The sequence below is a fragment of the Lepus europaeus genome, chromosome 1, assembly GCF_033115175.1.
Source record: "Lepus europaeus isolate LE1 chromosome 1, mLepTim1.pri, whole genome shotgun sequence".
Lineage (NCBI taxonomy): Eukaryota > Metazoa > Chordata > Mammalia > Lagomorpha > Leporidae > Lepus > Lepus europaeus.
The window spans coordinates 134,486,316-134,514,084 of NC_084827.1; the positions used below are offsets into that span (position 1 = coordinate 134,486,316).

At 36.1% G+C, this 27,769-nt stretch overlaps 1 protein-coding gene across 2 annotated transcripts in view; it reads left to right on the plus strand.

Moving 5' to 3' along the window:
• The window catches only part of GLS (glutaminase), a 95,364-nt gene that overhangs the window by 42,177 nt on the left and 25,418 nt on the right, over positions 1 to 27,769 (plus strand). Inside the window, exons 8-15 of one of the 2 annotated variants that reach the window (XM_062189348.1) lie at positions 802 to 834; positions 923 to 981; positions 9,349 to 9,415; positions 9,998 to 10,048; positions 16,237 to 16,413; positions 17,200 to 17,331; positions 19,361 to 19,453; positions 20,429 to 20,788. In XM_062189348.1, the coding sequence (XP_062045332.1) occupies positions 802 to 834; positions 923 to 981; positions 9,349 to 9,415; positions 9,998 to 10,048; positions 16,237 to 16,413; positions 17,200 to 17,331; positions 19,361 to 19,453; positions 20,429 to 20,575 (759 nt within the window). In that variant the 3' untranslated portion in view covers positions 20,576 to 20,788. Of the gene's footprint in view, positions 1 to 801; positions 835 to 922; positions 982 to 9,348; positions 9,416 to 9,997; positions 10,049 to 16,236; positions 16,414 to 17,199; positions 17,332 to 19,360; positions 19,454 to 20,428; positions 20,789 to 27,769 lie in introns of those variants that run through there. The other variant, XM_062189339.1, reaches the window with a different exon arrangement.

Below are 27,769 nucleotides of genomic sequence, written 5' to 3' on the forward strand. Positions count from 1 at the left end.
TTCTGTTGGGTGCATATCACCAATTAATACGTTTGATTTCAGATCTACCACTTACTGCTTTGTAAACTTCGCCGAGGTAAAATGAAGCCATTTGGCTACTTGAACTGATCTATGTTACATAGGTTTTTCCTATTGACATTTGCAATAGATAACATGCCAGAACTAGAAGTGATGAAACAATACATCTTCCATATTCTGAATTGGCATAATGCTAAATACTGTATGAAATATAATTTTTTCAGTTGAAGTATTGTTACAATCAATGAGAGATATGTAGGGTAAAGCTTTCTCCACATTAGTAAAATGTATCCAGAATGTTTGTGTATCCTAGAATTATGAAAGATTAGTTTTTGCAACATAACTCATTTTTCTAATACTGGTTTAAGGTTTTTATGATTAAAAATCATGATTTATATATACTTAATTTTTTTCTAAGAATGAAACAATTTTTTTATATACGAAATTAAATAAATATATATTATAGCAGACTAAGTACACTCATGGAAGATAAGGGGTTTTAAGGGTAACTTGTATTTAAAATTCTGTAGTTTTGGGTTGGGTGTAAAGATACGCTTAGAATAAAGCATTCTCTGTAGTTCTGATCCATTCTCAACATATAGGTATTAAAGAACATGCAAAATTTAAATATAAAATTATTTTAGAAGTATTTCGTAGATTTGATAGTCCAGTGCAATATTTTAATTATAATGGTAGCTATTTGAAATTTTAATATTACTTAGTTTAATACTTAACTGTGGTGGTACCTATATTAACATATTTCTATTTCTTATTTCTCTGCAGCAAGGAGTAAATAATGCTGAAAAATTTGACTATGTAAGTGCAACAGAGCATTCAGTTATCATGCTACATTCCTTATATGTTTGTTTTTTCATTTACTAATGCTTCTTAATTTTGGTTATAGGTGATGCAGTTTTTGAATAAGATGGCTGGTAACGAATATGTTGGATTCAGTAATGCAACGTGAGTCTGATTTATGACTTATGTTTTTATAGTTGGTCAGGCCTCTTTCATAAAAAATGTCTAGAGAATTTTATTTTAAATACTGTTTTGCTACTTCATATGTACAAGTATATGTGCATACACGTGTCTGTTTTTATACTATATTTTGAATTTATTTGCTCATTTTTATAGGTACCAGGACTTTAGTGAATAATTAATGGGAAATGGATGATTTCTAAATTACTGGACAGAGTACTTAACATATTATCTGGATTTAATAAAATGGTCTAAATAGTCATAGAAGCAGAAGGACTTCGAAGTTTGCCTCAAATTACTGGCACTTATTCAGTTTTCTCTTTGCCTGTAACACCTGTTTTACCTCTCTTATATCTCTGTTTTTAGATAACATGATTTTTACCCCAATTTTTTGTTTGAAATTTACCAGTCTACAGAATAGTTGAGAGAATAAACAATGTATATCCAGTGTCTTGTACTTATATTCTGTGATTAATATTTTACCTCATTTTCTTTTTGTCAGCCTGTGCCTTTGGATAAAAACAGATGTGTGTATCTCTGAATACACATACATGTAAATATATACATATGTAGATTTTGTTTTTCAATAGTATTCTTTTTTTTTAAAGATTTTATTTATTTATTTTTTTGAGAGGTAGAGTTACAGACAGTGAGAGGGAGAGACAGCTCCCCAAATGGCTGCAATGGCTGGATCTGTGCTGATCCAAAGTCAGGAGCCAGGTGCTTCTTCCAGGTCTCCCATGCAGGTGCAGGTCCCCAAGGACTTGGGCCATCTTCCACTGTTTTCCTGGGCCATAGCTGAGAGCTGGATTGGAAGAGGAGCAGCCAGGACTACAACCGGCACCCATATGGGATGTCCACACCACAGGCAGAGGATCAACCTACTGTGCCACAGCGCCAGCCCCCATAGATTTTATTTTTGCTGAACTCTTTGAAATTGAGTAGTAGACATCATTACATCTACCCTTAAATCATTCTGCAACATTCTCCTAGGTGACACAATACTTAGCACACTTAGGAAAAAACATTAATTTTAAAATATGACATTAACCAATTTGTGAATGTTCCCAATTGTCCCCTATATGTCTTTCTTTTTATATTGCTTTTATTATTTTTTAAATTGAGCTAATTGGAGTTTGTATGTTTTTCATTGTAATTGTGACTGTTTTGTCTCTTTAAGGCAGAATATTTTCTATGTTTTAGAGTCTTGATTTTTAAAATGTCTGTTAAAGTTTTGTTCGTTTGTTTTCTTTGAAGGCTGCCAACCTCTTGTTTTGTAGAGCAGGGATTCACTGAATCTTTCTTTGACGAACCACACAATAACTATTTGAGCTTTTGGGCTATATAGTCTCTTTGCAATTGTTCATTTCTCCTATTTAGCAGGAAATGAACCATAGACAATCTAAGGCTGTGTTTCAGAAACTATTTATTTATTAGTTAAAATGGGAAGCAGACTGGATCTGTACATAGGCTTTATGGATATTCGGCATTTTTAGTTTATTTGATTGTTTCCTTGTTACCTTGTAATTAGAAAAATGTTAAACAGTTTTAGCATAAATATTAATCTTTTTATTTCTATTTTGTACTTACTGATTCACATCTCAGGGGCAGACACTTTTAGGTTGTATGCCTTACCAACATTAATTCATCAGTGTTAAAGTATCTTTACCAGGATTCTGTGAATTTCATCTTTATGCTCCAAGAAATTAAACTCCATATTTTGACCACATTGAAAATGTTTTCTGTGCTCTCAATGTTTTTTCTCTGTCCTGTCACCACTATTGAACTCTGACCTAAAGACTGGCATAGAGTGTTTTGTCTTCCAGTTCATTTCTATATCCCTCTTGGATAAATAATAGGAAGTAGAGTTTGAATTTAGCTATGTGCCATGCACTATGGTTATTTCTGAGTAAAGTTAATCCTTTGTGTTTAAGTTTTTTTTTTTTTTAAAGAATGTATGGCAAGTTAATCAGGATTTTTCTTTATTCAGTATTCTGACCATTGAAATGTTATGATGTACAGCTAGAATCTGCTATCCCTTTCAGCAATATGGAGAGTGTCATCCTCAGTTCCTTTGCTGTCAACAACCTTTTGGACCCTCTCTTATAGGCTGATTTCTCAAACATACTTAAATCAAAACGCAGTCTTTCTTCTCAAACAGCTCCTTGCTCTACCCTGTATCAGTAAATGTTATCCTCTTAGTAGGCAATGTTGAATTCCAGGCTCAGTATCAGACTTCAGTCTCCCTTTCCTCTTATCAGATGAGCAATTTATCCAGTCACTCTCATATTGGATCATATTCTTCCTCTCCACTGCCTAAATTCAGGCTTTCTGCAGCTCTCATTATAGTAGTTTCCTACTACATCACTCACTCATCCTTTTTCTTTCTCTTTCCCAAACTGATATCAGAGTTACCCTTCTAAACTGTTGATCTGACATGGCAACTTGTTTGAAAGTCTTAGGCTTTTGCTTTGTAAACAGTTGGAAGTCATTATGTTCTTTGATGTTTACTGGTCTTGATAATTTGGTCTCCTTTGATAGTTTGGTATTTCTTTTTTTTTTTTTTTAACTTTTATTAAATGAATATAAATTTCCAATGTACAGCTTATGGATTACAGTGGCTTCCCCCTCCCATAACTTCCCTCCCACCCGCAACCCTCCCCTCTCCTGCTCCCTCTCCCCTTCCATTCACATCAAGATTCATTTTCAATTCTCTTTATATACAGAAGATCAGTTTAGTATATATTAAGTAAAGATTTCAACAGTTTGCACCCACATAGAAACACAAAGTGAAACATACTGTTTGAGTACTAGTTATAGCATTAAATCACAATGTACAGCACATTAAGGACAGAGATCCCACATGAGGAGCAAGTGCACAGTGGCTCCTGTTGTTGACCCAACAAATTGACACTCTAGTTTATGGCACCAGTAACCACCCTAGGCTCTCATCATGAGTTGCCAAGGTTATGGAAGACTTCCAAGTTCGCCGACTCTGATCATATTTAGACAAGGTCATAAAAGACAGGGTGAGGATAGTAACCAATGTTCCTAAGAGTGGCCTTAACCAGGTCTGAACAATTATACAGCATTAAATGTGGAAGAGGACCATCAGTACACACAGGTTGGGAGTAGAGCCATTGGTGGTAGAGTAGAGGTTATGATTACAAAGGAATGAGGCCCAAGTGCACTAGACAGGGTCTAGAACAAAGGACAGAGTCATTATTAGAGGAGCTAAGAAAGGTGCTGTCTAAGCTACAATTAAGTTTTCTGATTGAGAGGCAAATAGAACCTGACAGAAGGGGCCTGGTAATAATCTGGTGGGCTTTAGGCCTTGTAAGTTAAGAGGCCCAGACCTATCTATCTCTTCACATGGGGTACATCCTAAGGGAGGTGTGAACCACCTGAGGGAAGGCACCCTGTTGACTTTCATTACTTAGCTAGCCTGGGAGGAGAGCTGGCCAGGTAAAGGCAGGTGGCATCTCTAACAAGAAATTTACAGTTCTGCCTGCAATGTTGCTGACCCTGCTTGGCCGTCCCCTCAGCTGCAGTGGTCACTTTGGAAATTGGGCTGAGTGAAGGGCTTTTTAGCTTAGAGCCAATAAGATCTGTGGCTCTGACCTGGGCATCCTTTGACTCCAGGGCAGGTCCATTTCCAGTGATCCAACTCTTGGCAGAGCTGCCAGGGCTCTTCACAAGCTGACTTCTGCTGAAGCCCAGGCTTACCACATTGAAAACCACTGCAGTGGACTGGCCTGTTGGGTCTCCTTGAGGGCAGATCACTGTACAGATCAGCCAGTAATAGGCCTGCCACCCATTGCTTCTGATGCCTAGCTTTCTTTTCCTCCTGGTTTGTATTAAAGCAGACCAGAGGATGCAAGTCAAGGGAGTGCCCATGTCCCATCTCTAATCTTCGGTGGCCTGAACTACAAGTCTATAGTCACAGGCATGTTCTGTAGTAGTTTTTCTAAGGTAGACAATGCCCATGAGGAAAATTATATTCTCACTTTAAAACTTTCTGTCCCTTTGGTCTGAAAGGGAGGTTTTTTCTACTTACTGTTTACTTCGCTGATGGCGAAGTAATTCTAGCTATGAGATTATAATTTAAGTTCTTATTTTGGCTATGGTATTACAGAAAAATGTTAGCCATCTCTTTTATAAGGTCTAAAGATTAAATTGTGCATCCTACAGATTCCTTCATAATAGAATTAGTTTCCTACCTTGAAAAGAATAGAGAAATGAAAGAATAAGTTGGGCTTAGAATAGAGAAATGAGGGAGCAAGTCCTAGATTGCTTGCTGACAATAGCAATATTACATGAATACTTAGCAAACAGTTTCAACCATTAGATAACAACTTAAGAAAACATTTACCAGAAGGTCCAATGCCTTCTATAAATTTTAAGAATCATGTATTTGGGCCGGCGCCGTGGCTTAACAGGCTAATCCTCCGCCTTGCGGCGCCAGCACACTGGGTTCTAATCCCGGTTGGGGCGCCGGATTCTATCCCGGTTGCCCCTCTTCCAGGCCAGCTCTCTGCTATGGCCCGGGAAGGCAGTGGAGGATGGCCCAAGTGCTTGGGCCCTGCACCCGCATGGGAGACCAGGAGAAGCACCTGGCTCCTGGCTTCGGATCAGCGAGATGCGCTGTCCGCAGCGGCCATTGGAGGGTGAACCAGCAGCAAAAAGGAAGACCTTTCTCTCTGTCTCTCTCTCACTGTCCACTCTGCCTTTCAAAAAAAAAAAAAAAAAAAAGAATCATGTATTTGGAAACACCTCTTAAATACTTAAATATCTAACATGATGTAGTTTGTTTAACCAGTAAACTTAAGCACAACCATATAAAATGTTTTTAGTTTCTTTCTACCAACAAGTATAAAACATATGATACAGAGATTCAGATCACACGAATTAAAATGTATCTTTGCTTAGTTTTAGCAGCTTAAATTTATGGACGATCTTATCTATAAGCCAATTAAAATAAAATTCTTAATAAAATCTTCCCATGTGGACATGCAATATGTACACATATATAACATAACATAATAGACCAATATAGCAATTTTAATAATAGCTTTTAAAATCTTTAACTCTTTTTGTAAATTGCCAATTGATTTGAATTGCTTTTTGTTTTTAGTAACCTCAGTTAACCATACTTTATCTCAGTTGGTACTGTTAATACATTATTGGCTTCATCTGTTTACAGAGCCATCCCAAAGTACTGAATACAATAGAAGTGGCTGGAAAAAGTCCATAGGAACCTATAGGAGGACAGCTAAACACAGAACCAACAACGCTTTAGTTTTGTGATCAGCAAATCATATATAACTGTGGATGACAAAAGACTTTAAGTCGCCATGTTTAAAATTATAAACTCATCAACCAACAAGAGACACTTGCTTACTTCACAGTATTTTTGAAAGCACCTGTAGGATTTTATAAGTATTTAACCCTTTAGGCCTGTGGGGCTTTCTCATTAAGATAACTACCATGTCTAGTAACACAAGATCATTAGACTTTTTAATTCTCAAACATTTGTATTAATAGCATTTTCCATTATAGAAACTTACAATTTAGTACCATGTCACATCTTGACAGTACTTCTAATATAATCCAAATAGCCTGATTAGTTGGTGTCTCTATAAGATGAGAGACGTAGGTCCTTCGATTTTTTTTCAGTTGGGCCCAAACTGGAAAAACCAAAGTGCAAGATTTACTGGAAATTTTAGAGTCCAGATTGTTTGAAACTTTGATTTTTTCAATGCCTGTCAAGAATGCCAAGAAGGCTCAAAATCCAGAATATCTGGTTGAAATAAGATTCCTTAAAATCATGACATATTATAGACCAAATTTGATCATTGTTACAAGGTGATTATTCAAATCTTTGAAAATAAGCACATATTTAAATAACCCATAGCTCTTAATAAAAATTCAGCTGTTTTTGAACAATTAGAATTTAACAGACATCAAGAGAACATAATAGATTACTTTAACACATTGCTTTAACAGAGCATCAGAGTTTAATTCTATGTCAAAAGAAATTGAGCTTCCTGTGATCTTTTGCTGTGAGGTTTCCTTCCTTTACCTTCTTTCATATTGATGACCATGTTTCTGTGTTTCTGTGTGTAACACATCTTTAAGTATCTTTTGCAGGGCAGGACGAATGGCAACAAATTCTTTCAATTTCTGTTTGCTATGAAAAGTCTTTATTTCACCCTCATTCACAAATGAGAGCTTTGCAGGATATAATATTCTGGGCTGGCAGTTTTTCTCTCTTAGTACCTGGGCTATGTCTCGCCATTCCCTTCTAGCTTGTAGGGTTTCTGATGAGAAGTCTGCTGTGAGTCTAATTGGAGATCCTCTAAGAGTAATCTGACATTTCTCTCTTGCACCTTTTAGAATCTTTTCTTTATGTTTCACTGTGGTGAGTTTGATTACAACATGTTGTGGTGAGGATCTCTTTTGGTCATGTTTATTAGGGGTTCTATGAGCTTCCTGTACTAGGATGTCTCTGTCCTTCTCCAGACCCGGGAAGTATCTCACTAAACAGGCCTTCTTTTTTTTTTTTTTTTTTTTTTTTACAGGCAGAGTGGACAGTGAGAGAGAGAGAGAGACAGAGAGAAAGGTCTTCCTTTGCCATTGGTTCACCCTCCAATGGCCGCCGCGGTAGCGCACTACGGCCGGCGCACCGCGCTGTTCCGATGGCAGGAGCCAGGTGCTTATCCTGGTCTCCCATGGGGTGCAGAGCCCAAACACTTGGGCCATCCTCCACTGCACTCCCTGGCCACAGCAGAGAGCTGGCCTGGAAGAGGGGCAACCGGGACAGGATCAGTGCCCCGGCCGGGACTAGAACCCGGTGTGCCGGCGCCGCAAGGCGGAGGATTAGCCTGTTGAGCCACGGCGCCGGCTAAAAAGGCCTTCTAATCCTTTCTCTCTCTCCATGCCTTCAGGAACTCCTAGAACCCGAATGTTGGGTCTTTAATAGTATCCTGTAGATTCCCAACAATATTTTTTAGATTTCTAATTTCCCCGTCTTTTCTTTGGTTTGACTGTATACTTTCCTGTTCTCTGTCTTCTAAGTCTGATATTCTCTCTTCTGCTTCACCCATTCTGTTTTTAAGGCTCTCTAATGTGTTTGTCATTTGATCTATTGAATTCTTCATTTCATTATGATTTCTTGTCACTATCACAGTTTCTTGTTCTACTAGTTGTTTCATTTCATTTTGAGTCCTCCTTAATACTTTATTTTCACGAGAGAGATTTTCTATCTTTTCCATTAAGGATTTCTGTAGTTCAAGAATTTGTTTTTGAGAACTTTTTCATGTTCTTATCAATGTTTTGAGATCCGCTTCTTGCATTTCTTCTATCTCATCATCTTCATAATCTTGAATTGGGGTGTCTTTTTCATTTGGGGGCATCATAGTGTCTTCCTTGTTCTTGTTACCTTGGTTTTTGCGTTTGTTGTTTGACATATTGGAGATATTCTTTGGTTTCTTCACTGTGGTGTTTTTTCTTTTTATACTGCGGCTCTAGACTCTGTGACTGTCTGCTTTCGATGGAGCCTTAGAGACTAGTTTGGTATTTCTCTACTCTTTTCCCTGTACCCTGTTCACAGCTACTTCAGAACAGAATATTTGCTTAACTCTAACCCTAAGTTTTTTGTACTTTTTTCTTTTTTAATTATTCTACACTTTTTTTTGAAACATTTTGCCGTATTCACTTAAAATGTAGACATTTCTTGGATACAGATAATTATAATAGATAAGGGATTCATGACAATGATCATATTGTGGGGAAAAAAAGAGTATATTATTTATATAGAATGATTCAGGGATACTGGATGATGTGACAGCCACATAATTTTTATGCTCACTGTATATATTAACTTCCTCAAATTAAAGAAAATGTGATACTTGCCTTTCTGGTTCTTAGTTCAGTTAGCATAATGATCTTCGAGTTTAGCCATTTTGTTGCAGATGTTAGAATTTCATTAATTTTTTTATGGCTGAGTAATACTCCATTATGTATATATGCCACATTTTCTTTATCCAGTCATCAGTTGGTAGATTTCTAGGTTGATTCTATGTCTTAGCTATTGTGAATTGAGCTGCTGTATATATGGGAGTGCAGGTACCTGTTTCATATGCTGACTTAACTTCCTTTGAACAGATCTATCGTATGACCCAAGGCCATTTAACTAGCCAGTTGATCAAATTGAGAACAGAACTCAGCAGTCTTTGACTCTTAGTTAAATGTTTTTAGTATAAAGAACAAATTAGACTAAAGAATAATCACGCTTTTACAGAATGTAAATTAATAGAGTAAATGGTGGTGTTTTTTTTTTCTCATTTCTAGGTTTCAGTCTGAAAGAGAAAGTGGTGATCGAAATTTCGCCATAGGATACTACTTAAAAGAAAAGAAGGTTTTTAATTTTCATTTCTATTTCAAATTATCCTTTTTTAATGAAGTAAATAAAGATGTATGTTGAAGTTAATAGCCTTTAAGCAACTGCCTATTACTGTTTAAGGTGCAGGAGTGTCTGCAAAATAACTCTTGAACCAGTGTTGTAAAATTGTTAATGTTATTGTTAAGTTGATTTGTGCCTGACATTATTTAAATATCTACTAGTTACATTAATGCAAATTCTGCCTGAGGCTTAGTATACTTTTTAAAAAATACAATGCTTGATTAGTGTTGATAAGCCTTGATTTTTTTAAGTGGCAGATCTAATAATTTGATTTATAAATTTTGATTCAGTTTGTCATTGTCAGTTAAACAGTGTATCTAGAAATTCATATGATGTGATACAATTTAGCTTTATTGTTCTTTATTTCATGTATACACTGTTTTACTGGTTACATGCTGTTTTGTTAATTGAAATGAAACATTTTGCACATTTTTAAATTAGTCTTCTCATATTTTTTTACTAATGTGCTTTTTTCCCCCCCTCTCTGTGCCTATATTTTTAATTGCCTTTCTGTTTTTTTTTTTTTTTTTTTTTCAGTGTTTTCCAGAAGGCACAGACATGGTTGGTATATTAGACTTCTATTTCCAGGTAATTTACTTTAATTGTCTTTTTTTTTTTGCCAAGTATAGATGTCTCTAAAATCTTGACTGTAGACCATGAAGAAATACCTTTTCCTTTTGCTTTAAAAAAAATGTCTTAATGAAAGACATGTCTGTATCTCCTAACAACTCATGCCTCAGAATGTAACAGGTGAAAAAATTTTTTTCTGCAAACATTATTACATTAAATAAGTGACATGCCATTCCAGAAATTCTCCTGACCGTAAACTGAACTGTTTTCTTAGCTCTCAAATTTTGTTTGGGAAAAGCTATTTGTTTCTTGTATCAGAGGATTCCTATTTTGACTTTAAAGTATCAGTTTCTCAGCTGTCTTGTTCTTTTTGTAATCTTTGTTACCATTCTATCCTGGCTTAATTGGTGCCAGGAGAATAATTGTTTAGTTCATTTCTGTAGTGTCACATGTTGAATTTTCTTCTAAGTTAGAGAAGTTGTCCATATTTGGCAGAGTTGGGGGTACTATGCACAATCTGTTTTGGTATGGATCTCAACAGAAGGTGTAGCCTTCCTAAAGGTCCTACTCCTTTACCCATATATTTTTTTAAAGATTGTATTTATTTATTTGAGAGGCAGAGTTACAGAGAGAAGGGAGACAGAGAGGTCTTCCATCCGCCAGTTCATTCCCCAAATGTTCTCAACAGGCAGAACTGGGCTGATGTGAAGCCAGGAGCCAGGACCTTCTTTGGGTCTCCCACATGGGGTGCAGGATCCCAAGCAGTTAGGCCATATTCCACTGTTCTCCCAAGCCATAACAGAGAGCTGGATTGGAAGTGGAGCAGCCGGGACTTGAACTGGCACCCATATAGGATGCCAGCACTATAGGTGGAGGCTTACCTACTGTGACACAGCACTGACCCCACCCATATTTTCAGTTCATTCTATTTTGGTTCCACTGGGGTGGTAATGTGAAGCTACATATTTGGCTACATGATTGATCTATAATTTATCTTTGTAGCTGCCTGCCTGTACTTTTTAAAGAATTTTTATTTGTTTGTTTTATTTATTTGAAAGGCAGAGGAACAGACAGAAATCTCCTGTCTGCTGTTTTACTCTCCAGATGCCCTCAACAGCTAGGGCTGGCCCTGGCTTGAAGGCAGGGGCCTGGAAGTCAATTCAGGTTTTCCACATTTGTGGCAAGGACTCAACTGCTTGAGCTGTCACATGCTGCCTCCCAGCATGTGAATTAGCAAGAAGCTGGAATCTGGAATGCAGTGGGACTAGAACCCAGGCACACTCTACAGGTGATGCTGGTATCCCAAGTGGAGTCTTAACCTGTATGCCAAATGCCTGCCCTTTCTTTACTTTTGAAAGTGCTTCAATTTGTAACTTTGCATGAATCACATAGAATGTATAAGGGAAGTAGATAATGGGGTAATTTTGATGGAAGTCCATGTTTTAGTATGTCATCTGCCCAGTGTGCAAAACCAAGATTTAGGGGGCCAGCATTGTGACACAGCAGGTAAATCTGCTGCCTGCACTGCCAGCATCCTATATAGATGCTGGTTCATGTCCCGGCTGCTCCACTTCTGATCCAGCTCCCTGCTAATGTGCCTGAGAAGGCAGCAGAAGTTGGCCTAATTGCTTGGGCCCCTGCCACCCATATAGGAGATCTGGAAGAAGCTCCTGGCTCCTGGCTTTGGCCTGGCCTAGCCCCAACTCTTATAACCATTTGTGTGTAACTGTGACAATCAAATAAATAAAATCCTTAAAAACAAAACCATGTGAATTGAATTCTATCAATATAAAATTCAAGGTTTAGCCTGGCCACTGAACTAACCATGTGACCTAATTTGAGCTACTGAGCCCAAGTTTCATTATAGCATTACCTGATTGGCTTGATTTATTACATTGTAAATAACATTAGATGTTTGTGTAAAAATCTTTTTGAACATAAATGAAATATAGTATAATTTTTACTTTTTTATCCAACAATCTTTGTTTCCTTAGCTTATATTAATTTTTTCCATGAGTTAGATTTTCTTTTTCTTTTTTTTTTTAAAGATTTATTTATTTATTTGAAAGTCAGAGTTACACAGAGAGAGGAGAGGCAGAGAGAGAGAGAAAGAGGTCTTCCATCCGATAGTTCACTCCCCCTATGGCTGCAACGGCTGGAGCTGCACCAATCCGGAGGCAGGAGCCAGCAGCTTCTTCTGGGTCTCCCATGTCGGTGCAGGGGCCCAAGGACTTGGGCCATCTTTCATTGCCCTCCCAGGCCATAGCAGAGAGCTGGATGGGAAGTAGAGCAGCCATGACTAGAACCAGTACCCATATGGGATGCCAGCGCTTTAGTCCAGAATGTTAACCCGCTACGCCACAGCACCAGCTCCAAGTTAAATTTTTCTTTTCCTTTAGAATACAGATTTAACTTAGTGTATTGGGGCCTAGGTTATGTTAATCTCCTGAAATTTATAATCTTCAGTGGAAAAAGCAAGAGCTACACATAGAGTCTTTACTTTTTTGGAGAAGAGCTGCATCTTATTGACCATGTATCAGTTTATCGAGATAGTCCTCTTAAATTGGCATTTGGCAATTTTCATTGTAGATATCTTTCTCTTTGGTTAAATATATTCCTATATTTGATTTTTTGTGTGTGACTATTGTGAATGAGATTTTCTTGATTTCTCTTTCAGTGAATTCATTATTAGCATGCAAAGAAAATATTTTTTCTATGTTTATTTAATAACCTGCTTACCAACTCTGACAGCTTTTTGGTGTAGTGCTTAGGTTTTCCTATTTATATCATCATGTCATCTGCAATCATGGGTAATTTAACTTCCTCTTTTCCCATTTTGATGTCCTTTCTTTCTTTCTTCTCCCTAATTGCTCTTGCTAAAACTTGGAATACTAAATTGAGTAAGAGTGGTGAAACTGCATATTCTCCTCTTATTCCAGTTGTGAGAGAAAATGCTTTCAGCTTTTTCCCATGCAGTATAATGTTGGCTGTTGCTTTGTCCTGTATAGCCTTTATAATTTTTAAAATGATTTAGTTGTTTGAAAGGCAAAGTTAGAGAGAGGCAAAGAGAGACAGAGACACACACACACACAGAGAAAGAGAGAGAGAGAGAGATCAATCTTCCATCTGCTGGTTCACTCCCCAAGTGACTGCAATAGCCAGAGCTGGGCCAGGCTGAAGCCAGGAGCCAGGAGCTTCTTCCTGGTCTCCCATGTAGGCACAGGGGCCCCAGGGCTTGGACCACACTGCTTTCCCAGGCACATTAGCAGGGAGCTAGTAGCTGGGACTTGAACTGGTGTCCATATGGGATGCCAGTACTGCAGTCTGCAGCTTTACTGGCTATGCCACAGCACTGGGTATAATTATAATTTTGTGGTATGTTGCTTCTATACCTATTTTGTGAAGATTTTCTTTTTTATCATGAAAGGAGTATTGAATCATTAAATACTTTCTTTGTATCTATTAAGATGACCATATGTTTTTTTATTCCATTGATGTGATTTATGACATTTATTGATTTGCTAATGTTGAACCATCCTTGCGTTTCTTGGATAAATCCCACTTAATCATGAGGTATGATCTTTTTCTTGTGGTTTTGGATACAGTTTGCTAGTGTTTTATTGAGAATCTTTGCCTCTATACTCATTAAGGATACAAGTTTATAGTTTTCTTTTTGTATCATGTCTTTGGTTTTTGTATCAGAGTGATGATGGTCTCATAAAAAGAAATTGGCAGAGTTCCATCCTATTCAGTATTTTGGGATAGTTTGCAGAGTATTAGAGTTACTTCCTCTTTGAATGTTTTGTAGAATTCCATAGTAAAGCCATCAGATCCTGGACTTTTGCTTGCTAGATGATTTTGATTACTGCTTCAGTCTCATTGCTTGTTATGGGTCTGTTTAGATTGTCTGTATCTTAATTTGTCATTTGGGGATGGATGTTGTGGCACAGCAGGTTAAAGTGCCACTTGGGTGGGATACTCACATCCCACATTAGAATGTCGGTCTGAGTTTTGGTACGGAAGCTTCTGATCCATTTTCTTAGTGATACATTCTGGGAGGCAGCAGATGATAGATTAGTTGATTGGGTCTCTGCCACCCATGTGGGAGACTGGGGTGGAGTTCCTATCTGCTGGCCTCTCAGCCTGTCCCAGTCCTGGCAGTTGTGGACATTTAAAAAGTGGTGAACCAGGGGGCCGGTGCTGTGGCGCAGTGGGTTAACTCCCTGGCCTGAAGTGCCGGCATCCCATGTGGGTGCCGGTTCATTCCTTGTGGTCACCGGTTCGAGGCCCAGCTGCTCCACTTCCTATCCAGCTCTCTGCTATGACCTGGGAAAGCAGTGGAAGATGGCCCAAGTCCTTGGGCTCTGCACCCACTTGGGAGACCCGGAAGAAGCTCCTGGCTCCTGGCTTCGGATCAGCACAGCTCCCGCCGTTGCAGCCAATTGGAGAGTGAACCAGCGGATGAAAGACCTCTCTCTCTCTCTCTCTCTCTCTCTCTCTCTCTCTCTCTCTGCCTCTCTTCTCTCTGTGTAACTCTGACTTTCAAATAAATAAATCTTTAAAAAACAACAACAACAACAACAACAACAAGAGTGAGCCAGGAGATGTAAGATCGATCTCTCTCTTTTCTCTTTGTCTCTGTCTCCCTATCTCTCCATCACTGTGCCTGTCAAGTAGTTGAAAAATAAATAATTTCTAAAAAGTTGGCTTTCCTAAAACTAGTATGTTACTTTATGACAATAAACAAAATTCTGGATAACATGAAATATAAATTAGGAAATAATCATTGGAATTTAAAGCTTTTCATGATTAAAAAGCATTTTCATGATTATTTTTACCTGAGGTAGTATAGTAGGTATATTCTGTAGTTTTGTGGAAATAGAGAAGATATTTTAATATGAGTGGGCATCTGTGAAAGTTGATCAAGAGATGACTTCCAGTCATAGCCCATAGGATTCTAGTTCATTGTGCTCAGTTTTTCTTCTTGCATTTGCAAACTCCTCTGTCCCTCTTGTAGGTCTTTGGGTGTGAGTGCGGATTGTTTACAAGTCTCCTCCTCCTACTTTCTCTTTATTTTCCCTCTCCCTGAAGTTTTGGTTGCTGTTAATTAAAAATAAATGTGGAAGAATTTATTATTTTAGTTTTGTGGGTAAATTGGTTTTGGTATGGCAAACTATTTCCATTATTTTGATTATATTCAAATGCAAACAATTTCAGCTTTGAGTAACTGGGCTTTTGTCTTTACATACATTGTGGAATATTCACTGCATATAGTGAATGTCAAACAAATATTAATAAATGCTCTAAAAGATAAATTATAGTTTAGGCCCAGAGAGCTTCCAAGCTTAGTGAGCTGTCAGTTTTCTTCTTCCATTTTGTTCTTTGCATGTTTCTGTATATGTGGGGATGCTGAGCTTTGGCTACAGGTAAAATGTCAGGCTTTTAACACTGTTATTTCTGAAGTGGTAATTTCTCATAGTGATAGTGTCATAAATGCTGAATTATACTGCTTTACCTTAAGAAATGTATGTTATGGCTTCTTTTTTTTCTATTGAGTTCAAAATAATTATGCTTGTATATTCACCAGAAGTATTATTATTTAAGCAATTGAAATATACCATGAACCAATACCAAATCTTAATGCCTAGGGGCTGATTCTTTCTAGCCTATTTCTGACATTAAAAAGCAATAACTTGGGACTGATGATATGGCACAGCAGGTTAAGCCACCATCTGCAGTGCTGGCATCCCATATGGGTGCCCATTCAAGTTCCAGCTGTTCATTTCCGATCCAGCTCCCTATTAATGTGCCTGGGAAAGCAGCAGAGGGTGGCCCAAGCCCATGAGCCCCTGCACCCACATGGGAGACCTGGAAGAAACTCCTGGCTTCAGCCCAGCCCAGTATCAGCCGTTGGTGGCTATTTGGGGAGCGAACCAGCAGGTGGAAGATTCTTTCTCTTTCTAATTCTGACTTATAAATAAATAAAATAAATCATTTTTTAAAAAAGCAATAGCTTTGGGCCAGTAAAAACAGGTCAATTAAAATCTTTGGAATGTTGTCAGGTTCTGTTAAAACCATCCCTTTGAAAGAAATGTTTCAGATCTGGTGGATGAAAAACCAAATTAAAAGGTTATTTTAGAAGCCAGCTGCAATACTAAAGAAATATAAGCCTAAATTTTCAGAATTCAATTTGTTCTTCATTTTAGCTGTGTTCCATTGAAGTGACTTGTGAGTCAGCCAGTGTGATGGCTGCCACTCTGGCTAATGGCGGTTTCTGCCCAATCACTGGTGAAAGAGTATTAAGCCCTGAAGCAGTTCGAAATACACTGAGTTTGATGCATTCTTGTGGCATGTATGATTTCTCAGGGCAGTTTGCCTTCCATGTAAGTAATTATTTAATCTTAATTTTCTCTTGCAAGAAAGTAGACTGGACTGATGCTTTTAAAAATAAGCTTGAACTTTGCTTCAAAAGTTGTGCATTAAGTTTTGATAGAAGGACTTGTTTTCAAGGTTAATTTGTTACAGAATTGGTAAGGAATAGTGTTAAATAGTCTATCAGATGTTCTTTAAGAACTTGAACATTTAATTTATATTTGTCTAGTTTTATGCAAAATTCCTCATTAATGTATTTCTGTCAAGAGGTACTTAAAGTCTAAATGTTAGTAAGCCATTAATGAACAATGCCCTGATGGCATTAATTGTTGTCAGGTTTTGAGTGCTGCAAATAAATTTTTTTGAAGAGTATTAATTTGTATTACTAATTATCTCTCTCCTCAGACATTTCTCTGAGAGTATATACATAGAGCATCTTTTAAGAAGATACAATTTCTCACTGTTTTCTAGTTATAAAATGTTTTTCAAAATAACTTCTTAAAGTTATAAGCAATGCATACTTGTTTTAGAACAATTAGACATAACTACTTTTAGACATAACTACTTTTATCTCCTTGGAATGTGTCTTTGAAAAATTTTTCTCATGTATCAAGCTGCTTTGTTACTATCCTTTTCATTTATAATAGTTTAAGCATGTTGATCAAACATTTATCAACATTTTTAATACTAAAATTCTATTGAATGGATATATACCATTAATTCCCTATTCTTGGACATAACATTTTTTATTTTTAAAATGTTTACATGAATGCCCATTTTTATTGAATTAATTTCAGGTTGGTCTTCCTGCAAAATCTGGAGTTGCTGGGGGCATTCTTTTAGTTGTCCCCAATGTCATGGGCATGATGTGCTGGTCTCCCCCTCTGGACAAGATGGGCAACAGTGTTAAAGGAATTCACTTCTGTCATGTAAGCATATTTTTTTTCATGATTTGTTTATTTGTTTGAAAGTCAGTGTTAGAGAGAGAGAGAGTGAGCTTCCATCTCCTGGTTTAAAATATATAGATTTTAAAGATGTGTTTACTTATTTGAAGGGCAGAGTTACAGAAAGAAGGCAAGGCAAAGAGAGATCTTCCATCTGCTGGTTCACTCCCCAGATGGCTGCAGGGGCAAGAGCTGGGCCAACCCAAAGCTAGGAGCTTCTTCTGGGTCTCCCAAGTGCGTGCAGGGGCCCAAACACTTGGGCCATCTTCTGCTGCTTTCCCAGGCTATTTAGCAGAGAGCTTGATGGGAATTGGCGCCCATACAGGATGATGTCACTGCAGGTGGCAGCTTTGTCCACTGCCACAGCACAGCTCCAGCGTATCTTCTTAATGAAAACAGTGATCATAGAAATGGAGTAATTCCTTTCTCACTTTGTTTTCTGTAGTTTATTGACTCTGGACACGCTGCTTGCTGGTGTGCCAGTTACTGGGTAGCCATGGAAATATTTATAAGGAAACTTAAAGTTGCCTCTGCCATTTAGCTGTCATTGAAATATTCTCACTGAAAATTACATTGGTTTGATGCTGCTTATGTTTTACTTTTGATGGTTATAATTAGCTTTTAATTTTCATTTATTTATTTTTTTGACAGAGTGGATAGTGAGAGAGAGAGAGACAGAGAGAAAGGTCTTCCTTCCATTGGTTCACCTCCAAGTGGCCACTACAGCCAGCTCACTGCGCTGATCCAAAGCCAGGAGCCAGGTGCTTCTCCTGGTCTCCCTTGTGCGTGCAGGGGCCCAAGCACTTGGGCCATCCTCCACTGCCTTCCCGGGCCAAAGCAGAGAGCTGGCCTGGAAGAGGGGCAACCGGGATAGAATCCGGCGCCCCAACTGGGACTAGAACCCGGTGTGCCGGCGCCGCAAGGCGGAGGATTAGCCTGTTAAGCTATGGCACCGGCCAGCTTTTAATTTTCAAAAGTTCAACAAAAGATGTTAAACTTGGATATTATTAAATCTCAACAGTTATGGTTATTATAAACCCTTTAAAAAAAGAGATTTATTTATTCATTTGAAAGTCTGAGTTTACAGAGAGAGAGGAGAGGCAGAAAGACAGACAAAGTCTTCTATCCCTGGTTTGCTCCCTGATTGGCCACAGTGGCCGGAGCTGTGCTGATCTGAAGCCAGGAGCCAGGAGCTTCTTCTCTGGCTCCTAGGTCTCCCGCGCGGGTGCAGGGGCCCCGGCCCAAGGACTTGGGCCATCTTCTACTGCTTTCCCAGGCCATAGCAGAGAGCTGGATCGGAAGTGGAGCAGCCAGGACTTGAACTGGTGCCCATATGCGATGCCAGCACTGCAGGTGGCGGCTTTACCCCGTGCACCACAGTGCAGGCCCCTATTATATCACCCTTAATCTTCAGAGTTGAATATATTTATTTATTTACTACCTTTTTTTTTTTTTTTTAAGAAATAAGGACTGCAACTAAAAATAAAAAGTGAAAGAAGTTACTAGTACACTGAATTAGTTCCATGTTATGTTATTACCCAGTTCTGGAGAGTATTTCAGCTTCTGAGCATATTTACATTTATTACTTCCTTAAGTCCATGTTAAGTACCATGATTCCTTTTTCTGCAGACCTTCTCAATTAGAACTCTTGAGTTTTCAATTTTTCATAAAAACTAGAAAATATGTTGAGCTACAGTGTTGAGGAAATTATAATTGATTATAACCATAATACTTATTTATGTCTTCATGATGCTTAGCAGTTATTTGATAGAAGAATTCTTTTTTGTAGCCTGGTATTATAAATTGTATTTTATAGAAGGGAAATATTAGAGTGACCTGTAGGGTCATACACGTAAGCAGTGTTCTCAAAACTTGTGTCTGTATCTTACTCTAATTTCTGTCCTTCTCCTGATACATCTATGCTGCTTTATTAGCATACAGTGTAAATACAGTTTGCTAAAATGTGAATAAGATTAATAGCCTATTCTTACATCTGTTTTATATGACTTTCCAGGATCTTGTTTCTCTTTGTAATTTCCATAACTATGATAATTTGAGACACTTCGCAAAAAAACTTGATCCTCGAAGAGAAGGTGGTGATCAAAGGGTAAGCAAAATTCTTATTTAGATTATTTTGTAATTTTTTAAGAGAAAGGAATTATGAGTTTTGCTTGTTTGAGTAAAATAAGTTTGTTAGTGGTTCTATGTCTTTGCCAATCCCAAATGAGTATAAGCTAATTATTTTCATCTTGAATCACTGTCATCAACCAGTTTCCCACCAACCAGTGTCTGCTCCATTTTCTATTTTAAGCAAGATGTTTAGAATGAAGTATGTTAAAATAAGACATTTTAAAGTGCCATATACTGTTAATCTAAAGAAAGAAAGTATTGTTCTTACTCTTAATATTTGTCAGTTATGGTCCTGCCTGTTGTGTGGATGAATCTTTAAATGGAAAAGGATTATAATAGTAGTGAGAGACCTTATAAAGCTTCATCATGTTCTTACAGGCTACAAGAGATGAAATTTTTTTCTCAAAGTATTTAATACAATATTCCTCATCCTTAAAGTCCTGTCCATTTATTATCAGTGTATTTGGCTTTATATTATTACACATATATACTTCTTTTTAAGAGTTTAAAGAATCAAAACTCAAATTTTTTGGTCTATATGGTTTTTCACTGAACCAAGGGACTTGTATTGGGAATTTTAATTTAGCTCCCTTGTATTCCATATGAAAAATGTTTATAGTAGAATTATTTAGACTTGAAGCTAACATGAAGCACTTGTAAGTAGACAATATTTTCAGTTTGTATTAAGTAAAGTTTGCTAATTAGTGCCAAATTAAATGTCTGTTAGCTTGGATCAAAATAACCTCTGATAATATGTGAGAATTATTCAAAGTTAACAGAATAGAAACTTTTGTGGGAGTCATTGTGAGTATCATGGAGCAAAATGTCAGATGATGGTGGGTGAAAATGTTAACAGATTTTAATAACGTTCATTGAAAAATACCATTTTGTAGCTTGGACCTTTCTTCACTCAAGTGCACTAATAAATTATGTATGTTGCTTGAACAACTAGCATTCCTTTGGACCATTGGACTATGAAAGTCTCCAACAAGAACTTGCTTTAAAAGAAACAGTATGGAAAAAAGTGTCACCTGAGTCAAATGAGGACATCTCCACAACTGTAGTGTATAGAATGGAAAGTCTGGGAGAGAAAAGCTAAAGAAATGGGGTCTAGCTTCAGAATGTTTCTTCATTTAGCATTTCAACATCTTTAGCTACTTTGCAAACTACAAATATTTATTTGAGGTTTTTTTGTGTTCTCAATTTTGAGTGTTGGAGCCATAAAGCTTTTTTCCCTTAAATCTTTGTAAAGGATAATAGATGAAAAAGTGAATTTGTTAATTTTTAAAAGATTATTTACAAGTAAATAAGGCAAATTTACTTTGGTTTTAAAAATTTACTTTGGTTTTCAAAGGAAAATTTAAAACAATTTGCTTGATGTAATTAAAATTTTAAATATATATATATATATATATATATATATATATATATATATAGTCGGATAATTCTGTTTTAAAATAGTAACAGAAAATTGTAATTTCTCAGTTCTAAAACCTACAAATTGAAGTTATATAAGTTTTTGTTTCATTTTATTTTTTTTTCCAGCTTAAAACTGACATGATGTCTGTAGTGGCAATAGAAAGTACTTCTATGCTAAATACAAAACTAAAAAGGCAAAATAATGAACTCCAAATTATTTAAAATAGCAATAAGATAATAACATTAGCTTAAGTTTGCATGTATGCCATTTTTAGTGATAGATTGATTTTAAATTTAAAAAATTTATTTAAAGTTTTAAATAGTGCTTTTAAATATGTCTCCTTACTTTTTAACTTCACAACTCCTATGTCCTGTCAGAATTGTCTGTAGGAGTATCTTAGGACTGAAACATTCCAGCCAAAGAATTTCACACGTGAGATAATGGCGTGTTTCATGGTTAAAAAGCTATAATGGTTACTCAGAAGGAGACAGTGCATGTCTTCACATGAAAGGTTTGCCCAAACAGTTTTATTTTCATACTATCCACATAATTTTTCTATGTTATATTTAAGTATGAATGGCAAATCTTGGTTTTTAGCTTAATAATTTTATTCTAGTAATTTCATAAATGCTTTTGTGATAAATTATGAAGTTTGTTCTGTTTGAACTCTTTTATAGTATTTAGGAAATGAATTTAGTCTGAAGGTAGTAAGAATACTACTAAAAATGTGTTAGATCTGAATCCTTCTGTTTGATTATAAAAATGCAATATTGAGAATCAAAACTTGTTTTCTGAAGAGAGCTGTAGGCTCTACATAATCTGATTTCAGATAATTATTCACAGTATTTAAAAAGTCTGGGCAAAATGATTGTACAATTCTATAGGACCTATTCACATTTCTTCCTTCTTCCATATACATCTCTGGTTTTCCCCACAGTTTTAAGCAGTTTTTTGTTGTTGTTGTTGTTTTTGTTTTGTGTTTTTTTTAAGTTTATTTTTAAACATGTAAATTTAGTGGTGCAGAGGGTTTAGAAAGAAATCTCCGTGGCTTCTTAGCATGATGGCAATAAATGTGATAGGGCAAAGTCTATAAAAGAAAATATATTAGCAAAAAAGTTTTCATTTAATTTAAAGATTAGTGCAAACATAGAAAATCTTGATCAAATGATGTCTTGATATTAGCAAAGGAAGTTCCCTCCCAGAGGTCTTGTCAAAAGCCTTTTGGGGTAACTTAAGTATCAAATTTATATATTCAAATAATCGTATTAAGTTTTAAAAGGATTTTGCCAAAGATTTTGTGATTACCTTAAGGCCGCTCTGTGGTTGAGATGCACATCCTCGGTAGATGCTTCTCAAGGCTGTACTGCTGCTGTGCTGGTTCCATCAGGGCCATTTGTAACTGGGGCAACAGAAAGCCTTAATGGGAAAAAAAGGCTTTATTCCCCCTGATGCTCTAAATTGTTACATTCTACTCAGAGATGGGTTTTTCTTAAAAAAATTAAGATTTAGTTTTTTGTGTGTGTTCATATACTTCAAAGTTAGGTTGCTAATTTGTGGCATTCACTACAATATTGGTAAGGCTTAAATACACACATAGAAAGAAGCAGGGTTATCTAAGCTAGTGTTTTTAAAGACTGTTGTTTAGAATAAATGTCTAGAGGTTTTTTTTAAGATTTATTTCTATATTTGAAATTCAGAGTTATATAGAGGAACACACACACAGAGAGAGAGAGAGAGAGAGAGAGAGAGAGAGTTAGTTCTTCCATCTGTTAGCTCACTTCCCAAATGGCCACAATGGCCAGGGTTGGGCCAGGCCAAAGCTAGGAGTCAGGAGCTTCTTCCTGATCTCTCACATGGGCCATCTTCTGCTGCTTTTCCTAGGTGAAATAGCAGGGAGCTGGATCGGAAGTGGAGAAGCCAGAACTCGAACTGGTGCCCATATGGGTTACCAGCTTAGCAGGTGGCAGCTTTACCCGCTACATCACAATGCCAGCTCCATGTCTAGAGATTTTTATAGGAAGGTGTAAGTGGAAGAAGAAGTAAGATATTGTGAATAGGTCCTCAAACAAAAAGGAAAGCTTTGTCAGTTTTAAGAGCACATTTTGATTCCTTCAGTATTCTTAACGCCTTTACAAATAAAGTCCTTGAAAAGTACCCAGTATTGTTGGGTTAATGTTTCATGCCATTACTGATTCTTGATATTCAAGCATTTTACAAGATAGCATTTTTGTTTTTGTTTCCTTTCTCTTTTTTGGCATCATTAACATTTCATTTGAAATGCATATTCTTCCTGAAATACTTTGTTTTTAGCATAAATGTTGTACATTTTATCTTAGTGTTTGGATTAAAACATTTGTGTTGTTCAGCTTTCTTTTATTTGCTTTGTATATTTAATAATGTACCTTTATTTTCCAGTATGCCTACTTTTTGTATTGTAAAATAAATTTATTTTAAGCTGATTTTATTGTTTTTATTTTTCTAAAAGCAACTTCAACATTTTAAATACAACAAACAGTTGAGATTTCAACTTAGAAAAAAAATGATCCATTATGAAGATATTATTACAGTGTTTATTATTTGGGGGCTGCCCCAAACTGAAACTACAGATATTTAAGAGGGTTTCATTTGTAGTAGTATTGGTGGGAGTTTGGGGGCAGAGATGTTTCCTATTGGTTGTAGTAGAAGAATTTGAATAAAGAGTTTTCTCCCAAATTTTTTGGTGGTTTTTCCATTTGATAACTTAAAAATATACAACCCTATTTGTAGGTTTTTTTCTGCCTTCTAAGGAAGAATATCATTGATGTTATTCATGTGTAATTCTCATTTTGTCTGTTGTTGCCTAAAGAATAGGGAAAACATTTCTAACCCAATCGATGTATATAGATAGTGGGGAACATCCGGTCTGCCAGCCATATGAGACACGCGCAATCATGTGGTCTGCCCCCACCTAAGCTATTGCAGGTGGGACTCGAAATTATTTAGTAAATCTACAGCAGGCTAATTTTTCAGTTGATGATTTTGTATGGCCCACAAATGATATTATAAATACCCAAATGGTCCTTGGCAGGAACAGTTTCCCACCTCTACAAAACTGTGAATGTCAGTAGAATTTATATTGAGTGGAATGACTATTATACAGAAATTCACCCTAACTGCTTTTTTAAGGGATTTAATTTTCAGAAGGAACTTCTGTATATTTCCACAGCATAGTCCAAGTTATAGAGACTATGCATTTTAGGCCAAACACATTACTTTGTATTTCTCAGTTTGATTAAATCTGCCATTCACATTCCAGAGATTTCTAAAATGTGCTGTAGAAGTTTAAAAACTGTTTGAAAAGGGAAATAGGATTGCTTACATATATTTGTCTTAATCTGGAATTTTTTTCATAAAGTTCTTTTAGGACTAATTAATAAAAAGTTCCACTATGATGATGTAATCAATATATGATGGATTTAGCATATGCTCACTTGTTTTTAACATACATTAAAAAAAAACCCATGTGAAGCAAAAGGAGAGGTGATTCAACATGTTTGATGTAGATCTGACAGTGTAACGTTTCATGGGCATGTGTGTGTATGTGGAAAGAACTGACATACACAGCTGTGTCATTCTGTGTCTTGATCATGTGTATATAATGAATGTGTGTTGTAAATGTTTGTGTTTTCATGTATACGTATCTTATCTATATATTTGTTCATATTCTAAAAATGACTAAGTTCTTTCCCTGTAGTAGGTTATATATAAATGATTCATTGATTTATTATGTTCATATTCCAAGATTTGCCATAAAAGAACTATTTTTGTTGCCCCAGAATTTATAAAATATTCAAGTTGACTGTGCAGGTCTGTGGTTTCTGTTGCTGCCCCCATTCGCTGCCAGCATTGTCAGGGTAAGAGAGAGAGAGTATTGGGGAGCTCCACAAGCATCACATTTCATGTGGTCTTTGACTTTAAACCACCTTCCAAAATATAAGGAAGGATTGTATTCAGCTTAAAATAGGTGGTACACTTTTGAGGTTGAGTTTATGGGATAGTCTTACCTTGCATAGTTTTCACTTTTGAGGATTTGCTTTACTGTTTATTTGTAAAGTTTCTGGTTTTTCTCATGAATGACCCTGAAAATACTAGAATGCATTTTTAAAGATTTATGATCAGTCTACTTAATGTGATATCTTTTGAAGTCCCTGTCTACCATTTTACACTAAATGTAATAAAAGCCAAGATGAGATATTGAAGGAGCAATATAAATCAAAGTTTCTTACCATGCATGATGGCCCTGCATTCAGATTTTCATTTAGACAATCTGTCATGGAGTTCAGGGCAAAATTTTACATGAACATAGATTCAAGTGTGATTATATCCAAGTTCAGCCATTTTTTCTTACATGTCAGATTATTACACAGTTAAAATTGTATAGAAATGGAAGAAATTTAATCAAGCTGGGGCAGATCTCCCCTCATGTCTCCCAGTAGATTAATAATATAAAGCTACAGAATGTATGTGCCTTGAAGAAATTTGGGAAACTGTAAGGGCATTATTCAAACCTCGTGTCTCTTAAAGTTCTCAACTTCTTAAATAGTAATAGAAAAGGTATTTATTTTTAAAATGATGTTAAACAGATGGATCATAAATCTTTTATAATTTGAGTTTGTTGATATGGTTTTCAAACTATTTGTGACCAGGAAGGGAAGGACATTTGGAATTGACTTTGCCATTTTGGTTTTGTGGTTTGTAGATCTAATTTATTAATTTTTGTGTGTAACTTATAGAGATCTTAAAAATATGCCATGTATAAGACTAATTTTTATGAGAACTTTTATCATTGCTTTTACCTTTAAAGTTCATTACCTTTAGAATGTTTGGAATACTAATTAGGACATGGGTGCTCTTGTTTTTTTGGTTCACTATGGTTTTTGTATAAATTACATTTTTAAATTATAAAGTACTTAGTGTTTAGAACTGTTATTTATTTCTTATATTGAAAGAAAAAGCTTGATTTTTGCCCTCAAAAAGCTCATAGTAGAATGGATGAGTTGCTGCTGCCTCTTTTTTCTTAAAGACTGTTTATTTGAAAGAGTTACATAGAGAGAGAGGAAAAGATTTTCCATCTGTTCATTCCCACATGGCCGCAAAAGACAGGGTTGAGCCAGGCTGAAGCCAGGAGCTTGGAGCTTCATCTAGGTCTCACATGGTTAGCAGGGACCCACACATGGCCCATCTTCTACTGCTTTCCCAGGCCATCAGCAGGGAGCTGGATTGGAAGTGGAGCAGCAGGACATGAACCAGTGCCCATATGGGATGTTGGTGTCCGAGGCAGCTGCTTTACGCACTAGCCTATTGCCAGCTCCCCGCTGCTGCTGCTTACATGGATCTCATAACACTGTAGGACTTTTGACTCAGTCTCACTAATTCTGAAATATTTTTGTTAGATTTTTATAGACCAGATCTTAGGGGTAAAGAACAACATGGCATACTTACTTATTTTGTAAGCCGAATTTAATATCTGAGGTCATGATTTTTCTGGACACAGTAATATTAAAAATAATGGTCTTCTTTTTACTAGGTGTTTACCTTGCTAGGATATTTTTAATCCTAATACCCTAGATGATTAAAATTGTCTATTTGGAAAGCTTAGCTTTTGAAAGGAAAGATTCTTACCTGAAATAGCTTTTAAATTTCTGTTTTCATATAACATTTCTGGTGATTTTTGTTTGTACAATGCAAGTCTCTTCTGACTATCAGTTATACTTGGAACCCTGAGCTATGATTAAATTCATAGTCTACAGCTAAAGAGTTTCTTTTATTTTTTAAAAGTATTTCAACCTTTGTAGATCTTTGATGTACTTTTGTTTACTGTAATTTGTTTCTTTTTTCTTTTTTTAATCATAAGATTGAGGTTGAAAGTAATCTTGGAGAATATCTGCTATAAATTCCCACCCTACCTATTTTTCTATTCCAGGTCTCTTACACCTTGCTTACCCTATGGACATATTTACAATATTTTTCCTTTTTTGTTGGGGTTGGTTTGTAAGTTTTTGGACAGAGTTTGCATTTCTTGGTTATTTTTAATAAGTATAATAGGCAGTAATTAGTATGATGATCAGTTACTTGGTAGCCTACCATCAACATTTATTGAAACTACTTACAGTTAAAAACTGCTTGTAATTAATTATAGCAGTCATGCTACAGTTTTTAAAAACTGTTGTGTTGTCATTATACTGTAGTTCTAAAAATAAAATATTACTCTAGAATCTTTGAAAAAAAGTGTAACAGAAATGTTATTTTAAAATAAACATTGTACATTGTCTTTTAGAAGTAAATTCCTCTGGGGTTATATTAAACATATGAGTAACATTTTTAAATAAGTAGAAAGTTATTCAAGTTGTAAAGAAATTTTTTTCTTTACATATTGTCTTTTTAGCAGACACATGCAAAATACCTAGTTACTTGTTTTTATTTTAGATATTTGGATCTGTGAGTAGCCTCAAAGCAAGGTTTCTGATTTGTCTGTTTATTTGTAATGCATATTATCTTCAGTTTCAATTTCTGTTTCATAGTTCTGGGTTTTTATTTTTGATTTATGAAAGAAAATGTTGTATTCTTAAAATTCATTACCTTTCTAAAGCTCTTGTTGACTTGAAATATTAAGACTTAAATATTGTTACTCTTAAAAAATTAATGATTTCTTAATTCTCAAACTGTAAACTTGCCTGGGTAGCTCTTCGCAAGTTTATGAAAGTGAGAACCTCGACTTTCATGAGGCCGATTTCTTCACTGTGAGCTCTGCTTCCTTTTTCTTATTTCACTAAAGTAGGAATGGTTCTGAACTGTTAACATCAGTTGTATAGAAATGACAGCTCATGTTTGAAC